General features: G+C 53.7%; 1 protein-coding gene across 7 annotated transcripts in view; it reads right to left on the bottom strand.

The window, feature by feature from the left end:
* The window catches only part of CTBP2 (C-terminal binding protein 2), a 155,394-nt gene that overhangs the window by 29,668 nt on the left and 113,543 nt on the right, over nucleotides 1-12,183 (bottom strand). The window contains exon 1 of one of the 7 annotated variants that reach the window (XM_019742181.3): nucleotides 3,418-5,059. The exons of the other annotated variants lie outside the window; for them this stretch is intronic. Within the exon in view, the coding sequence (XP_019597740.3) occupies nucleotides 3,418-5,044 (1,627 nt within the window). The 5' untranslated portion in view covers nucleotides 5,045-5,059. Of the gene's footprint in view, nucleotides 1-3,417; nucleotides 5,060-12,183 lie in introns of those variants that run through there. 7 annotated transcript variants of the gene reach the window in all.

Genomic DNA, 12,183 nt, shown 5'->3' with positions numbered 1-12,183 from the left:
CAACAGAAAGGGTGGTGCTGTCACCGACTGCTCCACGAGGCCGACTCAGGGTCACGGTGCCCAGAACCCACCCTTCTTGGCTGCCTCTGCTCTGGGGCCGGAGGGCATCTTCCCCGGCCTCTCTCCAGCCTGCTGGTTTGGGGGGGGGGTCAGCCTCCTGAAGAAGCAGCACACGCAGCACAGAGCCTCACACAAAGCCCAGGACACGGGCAGGGCCCCCAGGTGTGTGTGGGCCCAAGAGGGACAGTCCTCTATTCTGATTCTGATGGGACTGAGTTGTCTCCTATTGCAGGAACCAGGTGTACACACAGCCACGTCCTTGGACACCAGTGACAATTTCAGCATATCAGTGCCATGCAGGTGACCAGTTCTGGGGACAGACAACACTGTGACAACCCTAGCCTCCCCCACAGCGCCAACATAAACGAACCATAGACACGTCCTGCCCTGCCCTGCAGTGTCCCCCAGTGACCAGATGGGGGTCAAAATTGCACTAATGAATCCAATTGCATTCAGGAAAAATGGCTGAAAGGAAAGGGAAAACCCCCCAGTCGCAAGTGGGCTGGGGCCGCATTTCTCACATTTGAAACTTTCAGCACTGGGGCTGCTCCAGGGCGAAGCACTTAGCAGCCTGTGCTCGGCTGTGTTTTGGGACAAAAATATGAAAATGGCTGCAGCACTGCTGCTTACATGACGCGCCTGCTCCATGTGTCACAGGGAGGATTCAGTGGCAGCAAATCCTTGGCTGTGGCCGACACCACGTGACATGGGGGAGGGGGCCTCGCCAGCTACAGCCAGTGCCGGAAGGTTCTGCAGCTTGTGCCACAGTCAACCAGGTCAGTGTGTGAGCGACAGCAGGTACTGTCACTGGCGTGGGTCTGACGTGTGGCCCCACTAATCCCGCTCTCACAGGGCTGGCGGGCTGTACCGGGTCCCTCCTCGCCAGGTCGCCCTGAACTGCCTGGTCAACAGACTAGCAAACAGGAGCCATTATTTATACCAAGAAAGCCAGTCAGGATGAAGCCGTTAGTTCATGAACCGAGACAAACAAACGGATGTTAAAATATCCAAAGTGGATAAAAGGAAAACCAGGCACTTACAACCAACCCATCCATGGTCAACACAGAAGTGGCCTCTCCGAAGGGAGAAAAGAGCGTCCACTTCCTCGGCACTCCCTGCCCCTCCAGGTGAGGGGGAAGGAAATGTGAGTTAGGCAAGACCTAAATGAAGATGCACTCATGCTGGTCGTGCCGCGAATGACCGAGGCAGAACTAGATTTAAAGATTGCCAGCTCCCATTTCAGCTTTGCTCAGCAGCCCAGGACAGGTGGGGCTGCTGGCTGAAGTTCGGGTTTCTAAACTGAAGGTCTGTGATGCTTTTCCTTAAATGTAAATACTACCCTTTCGGGGACAAAGGGGCAAAGGGACTCTCCAGGAGCATGAGAGTAGGTCCCAACAGATCCAAATCTGGCCGTGGATTCTATGAAGCCTGCCTCGTAAAACGCCACCAGCACAGGCTGAAAGTTGCCAGGAAGCTCAGCTCTGACCCCCTGGTCCCTGGCACACCGCTTTCAGGCAGGGTTATGACACACGGAAGGTACGAGAAGGAAAAGAGGAGGACAGCAGCCGCCGCGGGACAGATCATTTGACAGAGAAATTTATCTGCTGGCTGACTACCAACTGCAGACCTCCGTGGCCCTGCCTGGCTTGCTGCCACGCAAAGGGAACAAGTCAATATCCTTGGGTCCGCAAACCGTGTGCTAACCATCACTCACCGAACGTCCCCCCCCCCCACATCCAAATAACAGCGAATGTTTTTGTTAGCAGGCAGCGCAAAATTAACAGAAAAAGAAGGAAGTGAGGCAATTTACCAGGTCTTCCTTCAGCAAAACCTTTCCAGGACTTCAACGAGGAGATAATCTTTCTGTGATTATGACCAAACTCTCCTGTTGCTTAGCAACACATAATTAAGGAATATGTTTTCAGATCTGCTCTGCAAGCCCGGCCATTATCAGATGAAATTACTGGAACAACAAATGTCATCGCCATGCAAATTAGTGGGTTGCAAAGAAAGAATGTTTGACGGTGAGGGAGAAGACACAAACCCTCAGAAAAATGAGACGACTTTTCTCCTGCCACACATTGATTAAAAAAAATTTTTAAAAAAATCAAGTAAACTATATGACCAGACTTAAAAAAAGAAACCCATACAAGAGACAAAACCAGAACTTGTAGTGAGAGACACCAAGAAAAATCCAACCAGTCACTCAGTCTCCCTTTTGGAAATAAGAAAGTGTCTGGAGGTCAACTTGCAAAGCAAGAATCGCCGTTTCAGAATATTAGTAGTCAAATGATCACAGGCCCCACCAATATGCAGAGAAACCAAATGCAGTATCTCAGGGTTGCAACAGCAGGTTCTCAGGACCCACCCCAGATGTGTAAGGGGCATTTTCAAAAAGATACATTGTATTTCCACCATGATTTTCACGGCACTACCTCCACCCCATAATACTAGCTGTTCAGAAACAAAAGTCACTTAAAAAGGATTCAGTTTTTTAAATGTTGGGGAGGCAAGAGGGAAGAAAATGGATTTATAGCTTAAACTGTCAGTAAAGATTCCCGAGTTAGAATTTTTATTTTAACTGGTGCCCAGAGCACGTCCGCAGGACGTTTATCCACAACGCCCAAGGAAACACATGTAATAAATTATACTTGTCTCATGTTTTGATGGGAACCACCTAGGATCCTTCTCTATTTCCCCAACTTGGAAATATAATTCCCAACTATATTTTCCAATATGCCAGACTAAGTCTGTTTTTGAAACAGGAGGGTCTAAGGGATTTCAACATCTTGCTTTGTTTAACACAAGCCGTTTTTAGCTCCACAATGGTTAAGCCTGCCTCTGGTACCCTTTGGAGATGTGTTTCCACACTACAGCACAATTCTAATAGCAAGTGAATGATGCACTATTTATGGGAGGCACTGGGTAAATACCCCTGCATTCTCCAAGGCCACCCCTCGTGAGCTGATGGTTTCAGCGTGTTCTGGATGATTTCTGAGTTTCTCCCAGAAACAGAGTTGTGTTTCATCATTATAAAGGGAAATCCACAGAGCAACTTGACTCAACTAGAGAATCAGAGAAGGCCATGCCGTCCCAGTGGGTCAGTCTGATCTGAAAATCTGTTTCACCCAAGAGAACCCGTGTCAATTGGCTGGGCTGGGAGCTGGCCATGGTGTCTCGTTTGGCGGGCGGTGGTGCTGGTGGTGGTGCATGTGTGTGTGTCAGGGTGTGGGGCTGGTTGCTCCAGGCTCGGCCAGAGAGTAACAGGAATGGGAGGACCCACTGTCCTGTGCTCAAACCTCTGCCCCCACCGTCCCCCCAACATCCCAAGTGAGGAAGGAGGGAGGGGTGCATTACTTGGTTCCGGAGCAAGCATGGTAGACATGATGATGGGGGCCCCTGTCCGCCGGGCCACCTTCTGGTAGGGCGAGTGAGACACGTGGAGGTTCTGGCTGGCGGGCGGCAGGGCGGATGGCTCCACAGGGACACCGGGCTTCCGCAGGAGCTGGGGGCCGCCGTAGGGGCTGGGCAGGGGGGATGTGGCCATGCTCCGTTCCCGCTTCAGCAGTTCCATGGGTACCGTGTATGCTGTGGAGTAGGCTGTTCTGGGGCCTGGGTGCAGGGGCGTCCCAGGGCCTGGGTTAGTCAGGGCCATTCCAGCATGTGGGGGGTATGTGGGGCCCAGCCGTGCTGTCATGGCGCACGGGGTGGGAGAGCTGTACCCAGAGTTGGAGGGGAAGTGGGGGGCTTGGGCGCCCCCTGCAGGAGCAGAGTAGGTAGCCGCTGTCTCCAGGAGGTGCTGTGACGGTGCGCTGGAGGGGCGGCGAGCCAGGTCTCCAACGCGGGGTGACGCTGTCTGCAGGGGACCCACAGGCTGGGGCTGCAGAGAAGACAAGTTGCCGTGGAGCTCGCTTTGGTGGCTGAAGCTGCTGGAGCGTGTCCGGGGCAGGGGCCCCACCCGGCCCTGCCTCCGAAGCTGCATCTCAGTCCTGCAGCTGCTAGCCAGGCGGCTCAGGACGCGGGCCTGGCCCAGGTTGGGTGCGACGCACCTGATGTCCGCATCCTCCATGGTGGCCAGGACGGCCGGGGAGTCGAAGCCCTGCTGGAGCAGGGCCACCAGTGTGGCCTCCGCCACACCCTCAGCCCGAAGGAGGGCCAGGAATTCAGGCAGCACACTCCTCTTGCCAGCAGGTCCCTGGAAGGTGGACAGGTCAGCCTCACAATTCTCATAAGACACCTTGGAGGGGGCATGTTCCTGCCCATAGCCTTGATTCAGAGTGCCTGGGGCCACCCCTGGGCCGCCCTCGGAGGCTGCAGTCCCGTTGGGGTCCACAACCAGGCAGGTAGGGGCCGCCTGCCTGGCGGGGGCGGGATCCACAGGCCTCTCGCCTACATTGTTGTAGACCTGGCTGGAGGGGTAGGCGGGCACGTCGACCCCGTATCTGCCATCCGCCAGCTCCCCGGCATAGCGCACGGGTGACGGGGCCCTGCTCTGTGTCCGCTGCCCCGGAGCGATCATTTTACCTCCAGGATCCCGGTATAGGTGACCTGTGTCCTGCAGGGCAGGGGTCCGACCTTGCACTTGCTCCCATGTCATTCTGCTGCCAAGCACTCCATAGCCGGGCAGCGACCGGCTGACTCCAGGGTCCCGGTGGTGACGCAGCTCTCTGGGCACCCGAGAGGCTCCAGATGGGTCGCCGTAGTAATCCCGCGGCAGCAGGGCACCCCGGGCAGACAACACGGCCTGTCTGCTGTCGTAAAAGGTGAAGTCGGGGACGGAGTTCTTTCTTCCGGCCACCGAACTGTAGAAGGCCTCGCGGCAGAGATCGGGCGTGGGCTCATACCAGGGTCCCTCTCTGCCTCCATCTGTCAGGGAGCTGCTCCGGCCTGGAGCCTCCGCCATCTCCCAGGGGCCCTCGTACCACCCGGCAGCATCCCAGCTCTGAGAACGACCAATACTGACATGCCTGCTGGGCACCGGCATGGGAAGAAAACGACAGTGGCCCAGGCAGAGGCGGAGGCCTTTCTTTACAAATCTTCAGTTTCATACATCAAAAACGGACCGGCTGTATCCTAACCCTTCTGAGACGGCAGGAACAACCGACTGCGGGTTTCCTATTTCAAAGGACGGCCTAAATTATTAATCCTCGAAACCTTAGTAGACACAGCACAACACTCACGGTAACCTTGCATCGCTCCCCTATGGCAGCGGACAGGTCTTTCCCTTTCAGTCCCAGAAAGGAGGCTGCACCGAGCCTGCGGTCCCCGCCCCTGGTGCTCACATGGCCCTCAGCTGTCTCAGCCGTGCGAGGGGATTAGGAGCTAAATAAAACCCTGAAAGCTTTTGTTCCATGTGACATCTCTAGACGGATGAAGCCGCCGCGGCCCCATCCAGGCCTCCCGACCTGCGAGTGGGAATTATTTCACACGGAAGCTCTGACTTTTCACCCTGGTCCTCACCAGGCTGGCTTTCTGGGCAAGCACTGCCTCCCCCTCCCGAAGGGGCCTCACCCCATCCCCGCCTCCCACTGCCTAGAAGTGACAGAAGGGAATCAGAAGAAGACTGCTTTCATGTCAGTTCAATCTTAATCCACCCTGATGAAATGTTAATCCATTGCACACGGCTAAGAACACATTCAATGTGAACAGGCAGGCAGGATAAAAGGACAAACTCTCACACACTGTTCTAGAACATGAAGAGCCCCGAGAAGTGGGCCGGGTCTGCAGCCGATGCTTCGCCAACAATGAAATCTGGCGCTCAGATGACTCTTTGGTGAAGAATCAAATGAGTTACACTGCTCACGTCCAAATGGAACCTTGACCTTATTATCATAAAACACAGATTCCTTCGTACAGCCAGGGGGATTCATGCAGCCTCCACCTGTGCGTGGGATCCAGCATTCATCATTTTAAGGCTGAAACAGAGGTCAAGGACTAAATTTGAACATTATGAAGCAAAACAGGGAAGTGTCTGCATCTGAAGTGCGTCTTCCTTTAAATCTGCCGGAAAGGAGAATGTAATCCCAGCAGCCTCGGCGTGGCTCACATCTTGCAGACGGTTTTCCATATTCCCACGGATTAAGGTCTTACATAGCCCACTAGGGACGTAGGTCCAATAATGCAAGGAACAGCACTTATTTACATGAAGGACCACCCAAAGAGAAGCGTTGAGACAGTCCCTTAAACACACAGAGGGTCCCAGAGGAGCGACACCGCAGACGAACACAGCAGGCCCTGCCCCTCCAACGCAGGTTCCCGTGACTAAGGTTTCACCACACACACAAAAGCTGGTGACCGGGAAGCACAAAGGCTCTGTGCTGTCAGAACATTTCGAAATGAGATCATATGCGTATTTGATGCCATGAAACCTGGAAGTGTTTTGCCCCTCCCCCCCACGTCGCTCTCAATCTAAGATTCAACTGGAACCTTCAACTTAAACAGAAATATCAAAGAATAACTATGAGGGAAGAAAGTGAGTACAAATGCATTTCCAGGAACTGGAGGTACATGGCAATGAACGGGCAGTGTCCCACGCCATCTCCCCATGTCCTGACCAATCAAGACTTATCACACTGTGGGACAAACTCTTTAAACCAACACTATTCTCCAAAGAGTGCTTGGTCCCCCAAAACCAGAGGTCTGTAACCACCATTTGACTGCCCAGCCACCCCAGCCCATTATTTGAACTCTGTGGTCCCAGTTTCTCCCCCCAAATGTCAACAAGGCCTCAAGTTATCAGGGAGGCGGCAAAGAGACTCAAATCCTCTCCCAATCCCCCCACCTCCTAGGCTGCATGCAAAGAAAGAAAGAAAAAAGAAAAAAAGAACAAAAAAAAAGGAACAAGCCACACTAACAAACGTTGGGTTTCCATGTATAAAAGAAGCCTGCTGGCGCCAATTTCTGTAATTCCTCTGCTGGCACATTCACAATCACGGGCTGAAAGGCCCGGGCAGGGGAGACGAGGAAACAGGCCTGGCCACACACAAGACAATATTTACACGTCTCACCAACACAGCCCCAGGACGTGTTCACTTAGAAGATACATCAAAAAAGACAGGCAAACGTAACAGAACCCAAACTAAATGGAAACAGCACTATCTGGTTACAGCAGATTGTTTCCCGGCACCGCTGGGCTGCCAGGAGTGGCCGGGGAGCTGGCGGGTGGGCAGGCCCAGCTTCCGCGGGCCCTTGTTTTCTGGGCACAGTTCAGAAAGCGGGCAGAGCTTCCTCCCCTCAGGGAGGAGAGAGGGCTGGGACAGATAGGCAGTGTCACTCCTAAGAATGCGCATGAGAGATAGGCTTATGTGGACACAGCTTCGCCCGAGGAAAGACACTGACCTGGTAACTTTGGGCAGCTCCCAGCCCACACCTGCCTTGTTACCTCCCCTCTTCCAATCTTGGGTTTGTTGGTCAACAGGGACACTGTATGCCTCCCAGTGGGGATTCCGCCCCGTCACTGCCGGCCCTGCCATGTCTCCTTCCACCACTGGCCAGAGGATCTGGTCGGCCGGGCAGGAGGGACAGCAGCAGTGCCGACCCTTCAGAGGTGACCAGCAACGGACCACTTCTGACATCACGTTTTTCTTACACGGTGTTTAATACAGGGCTACAACATATGTTGAATGTCTATGTACCAAGCCCTGTTCGAGGAGCCCTGCCCATGAACGACTCAAGAGGCAGGTATGATTAGGTCACATCCCAGACGCTGAACAGGGAGAGTTTGGGGGCCTTGCCCAGGGCCACAGGGCACAGGACCCAGGTTAGATGCTAAAGCCAACCTCTTTAATAAAGTAATTCTGTTATTTTAAGATTTCCAAAACCTCAAAATATGAAATACTTCACTTATAAAATTAACTCCTTGAGTATCAAAAAGTAACTCCCTAAACAGACGACTGCTCCAACCCCTTCGAATGGGGTACAACTGGGCCCGTCAGAGCCAGGGCCCCCAGGCTTTAGTCCATGGAGGGCGACTGCCTGTGCTCAGTCCTACGCCATCATGCCATGTCCTTTACCTTCCTTAAAACAACAACAACAACAACAAAAGCTGAACAACATGTGGCATTAACGCTAAGAGACACCACTCGCGGTGCACACACGTCCCTTCAGAGGCGTGGGGACGAACAGTGAGAGCTGTCCCTGCAGAATCTTTTCGTAGTGGGGAAGCTTGTGGTGACTCACCCCGCTTCCGGATTTCTAGTTTTCAGTTCAAGTTCTCCAACAGAGGACTGTTTGGAAGGGCGTGCACCCAAGGGCTCTGAAGTAAAGCAGTAAATGGGTTTCTGAGAAGCCACCGGAGGTGTGTGCCAGGGGCAGGGCAGATAAGCTTCAGGGCGGCGTCCCCGGCAGAACCAGGAGGCCCGGCTTCTCCTTCCATCCCCTTCCAACCCTTTCTGCTTGGAGACCGCCCAAACTCACGCAGCCTTGGCTCTGCAACCCGCCAAATATTATGACAGATGTTTTCCTGCGTTCGGTAGAAACACCTGTAACTGGACTCACACTGTTCTCAACAGCCCGACCAGTTTTTGTTTTTTTAAAAGCACATTGCTGTTTTTTAGAAAAGGCTGCTTTTCTGAAAACCTCATGCGGACTAAATAAAGAGGGGACCAATTTCTGAAAGAGTAATGAGCCTCACAGACGTAGTTTTTTAATCCTGCGAAGAGCCTCACTACAGAAAATTATACAAAGTAAAATGCCATCTTCTGAAAAGCGAGACACAGTCCAAATTCTCTTGCAGAGAAAATAAACCTAAGATAAAGCTGACTATGTCAAGTCACCCGAACAGTGGCCGCAGCGTTATTATAAGTGACTTCCACCCACAGCCACTTCTTCAATTCCCTGTGCAACACAGAGAGCCGATTCACAATGCGGACACTTGAAAACGCTGAGCGACGGATCTAGACAGTTCCGGAAAAGCAGGGAACATCGAGGAGGGGATGACCACTGACCCCTCCAGGGAGCAGCCCTCAGGCTCCCATCAATACAAGGACCTGGAAAATCACCTGAAATGAATGAACTAGGAGTGCTGTTCGGGGCTCAAATGCTCACGTTTTTGGAAGGAAGGAAGGAAAGAAGGAAAAGGAAAAAGAAAAGGAAAGCTCGGGCATACGCAGTGGAACTGGCGAAGCTAAGGTCTGGACTCACATGAACGCCACTGGGTCTCACTGCTTGTCCCCTGACCGCTGTGTAGTTTCCCGCCCTCCTGGTGGCAATAAAGGCTTGCTCATTCTCAGGAGGAAGCCATGCCCAACTTTGGGACGTTGCTTGGCCAGCCTTCCCCGGTCCTCCTCCAGTCCTCGGGGCCATGAGACCAAGGCAGCTCTGAAAGTGCGGACGGAAATAAGAACCCCCCCCCCCCCCCGAGATGCCTCCCTGCGCCAGCTGAACCCAGGATGAAGCCACTGCCGTGCCCCCCTCCTCTGCCTCCTACAAGCGGCTTCTCCCACGGGGACATTGCTGAGGTTAGTGGGTTACACATTGTTTTCCGGCGGAGACGGCCAAAAATAGGCCTGAGTCCCACTTCCTACTTTTAAATGTGTACAGGCTGTGTTGGTTTATTGCTTGCTTCTGTCAAGTATTTTAGAATTTATGTTTTAAAACAGCTTTCTGCTTTTAAAATTTCTTTCCTTCTGTCCCTTCAGTATCCCCTCCACCAAAGTAACTCACTTGGATAATCTAAACCAGAGTTGGGACAAAACCCCATGTCCACTGGTGCAAGAGCAAACGTGTGGCAGGCGGCAGGGTTTTAAGGCAGGCTTCGTGTAAATGACATGAGCACAAAGGGAAAATTAGCAGAACTGTCCACACATCAATTTGCTCATCAAACGCCCCAGGTTGCATGTTGCGTGCTCCCAATTTCTGCGCCTGGAGCATGGAGGCAACCCTCCAAAGGAGACCCAAGCCCTGAGGTGGAGCTTTGCGACCGACCCACCGACAGACTGACTGACTGACCAACCCTTTTAAGATCAGCGGCGCTAAAACAGGCCCAGCAATCTCGTAACTCAAGATTTAGCCATTTTATGGGAGAACAAGGCTTGCACGTGGCTCCTGACTCGTCGACTTCTAGACTAGATTCTAAAATGAAAGCCATGTTATGAAAATTAGGTTTGATTCCCACTGCTTATGGGGTAAAAAGTCCACTCTTTTACGGCATGTTTTAAATGTGCCACTGAAGCAGAAAGTGTTAGCTGGGACCCCAGTGTGGACTCAGGGCCCGTGCAAGTCACGGAACATCTGCCGTGAGGGGCTGAGCGAGTCCTTCCCAGCACCTGACACAGGTGCTCCCTTCCCGCCCCATGAAAACCTCCAACAGCGGCTCTTCCTGTAAAGTCTCAGCTTCTCAGAGACCCGCCTACTCACCCCAACGTGCCACCCCCACATCCCATCACACTCATGTCTGATGTCTGTTCATCTGTCCTGAGTTCAGAATATTCCAGAATTCCTTCTTCTCACCTTTGTTTGGGATGCTCCCATCATTTCCATCTACCAGTGTGTCCGGCTCAAATAACAAACCTCCAGGAAGCTTCCTCAACTCAGTGTCACCCTGTCCCTGGTCCCAAGAAATCTGTCACCTATCAAGGTGGGAACACCATCGAAATAATCCAGGGAACGCAACAGTCTGCAGAGACAGCCTGTGGTTTTCTCACTCCAGGCAACGGAGCCCTGTCCCTGCTGACCTGTTCTTCTTCCACCCACTGCCTGCTCCTTTGTTTGACACTGGGTTTTAAAGTGACCTGCCAAATACGACCCTGTGTGGGGCTTCATGGCGACAGCTGGTCTTTGCGCTTGAGGAGTGTGGAGTGCGACGGAGAAAAATGAGGGAGTGGTGTGTACGGTCCCCAGAAAGTCCCACCCATGACCAGGCCTCTGAACCCACGCCCAGCGAAGCACAAGCACCTCACACGTGCAAGGGCCAGTGGCACAGGGACAGTAAGGTAAGAACAGGGGCACGCACAGCCCCTCCAACGCTGCTTTGGCCCGTGATGGCACAGGAAGAAGATGGGCTGCACGACACGGGACCCATTACCCACTGGCTTGCCAGAGTCTGTTTCCCCCAGTGCAGGGCATGAGTGGGCAGGGAAGGACCCTCCTGGCACTCCCAACCAGGGGCTGGGAAACCAGCACGACGGATGGTCCAGCTCCTCCCATGACTGGTAACACAGCAAGAGGGACAGGAAGTGTGGAGACCGCCGCAGCCAGGAGCACGTCAGTACACAGACCTCGTTGCCCTCCCAGCTGGTAGTGCTGAGCCAAGGTCTTGCCTGGACCTGGAAGGGGAGCTCGAGTCTCCGAGAGCCACCCGAGTCCTCTCTGCAGACAAAGAGAGCACAGCAGGGAGCCGAGCGTTATTGGCAAGACCGTCCATCAACGTCCCGGCCACTCATCAGAGAGCGGTTTGATGCACGAAGTACAAATCAATCAGAATCGGCAGCATTATTTCACAGTGCGTCACTCACAGGAGAAGAGAGAGGGCAAGAAGCCAGCGGCTTCACAGTCACCCCAATACTTGTAGTTAGGCTGGACAGTGTGGGGGGTGCCCAGGCCCAGGGACCCCCGACGTTGTGTGGGGCACTGTCCGCAGGCCTACGACTCCCCAAAGCCAGACGGCTGTGCTGCCTTGGACGGACTCCGACGAAGGAGCCTGGGCCTGGAGGCATCGGAAGCCCGGCTCCTGTGAAGCCGCACAGGCCTGAAGGCAGACACCCTTTCCTCAAAGGTGCAGGGGCCAAGACGCAACGCAGCAAGAGCACCGCAGGCTGGGGAGCTCCGATCTCCAAACACGGACAGAGACGGGGTGCTGCCAACCTGGGGGAGAGGGTGAGCCACTGTGGTGGGGCGGGGCTGGGGGGACAGCAAGGGCAATAGCCACAGCACGAAACCAAGACAGGACCCCCCCCCCACTCCGGCCCTGACCACACACCTCACCCCCAGCCCCACAGCGGAAATGCTGCGATGCTGACACTGCTCTCAGAACCATGGTGAGTTTATAGAAATCTGCCAAGTGCAGTTAGAGCCCATCAGCGAATCGACAAGTGCAAAGAGAAGCTTAAGTCTGCATTTTAAGGATGATTAACAACAGAGAATTAATAAACCATTCAATCTGACTGTCATCTGCAGAAAGGGAGG

This window comes from Rhinolophus sinicus, chromosome 15 (assembly GCF_057876585.1).
Source record: "Rhinolophus sinicus isolate RSI-liver-muscle chromosome 15, RSI-T2T, whole genome shotgun sequence".
Lineage (NCBI taxonomy): Eukaryota > Metazoa > Chordata > Mammalia > Chiroptera > Rhinolophidae > Rhinolophus > Rhinolophus sinicus.
The sequence above is the reverse complement of the archived record's forward strand: the minus strand, read 5'-3'. Positions and strand labels throughout refer to the sequence as shown.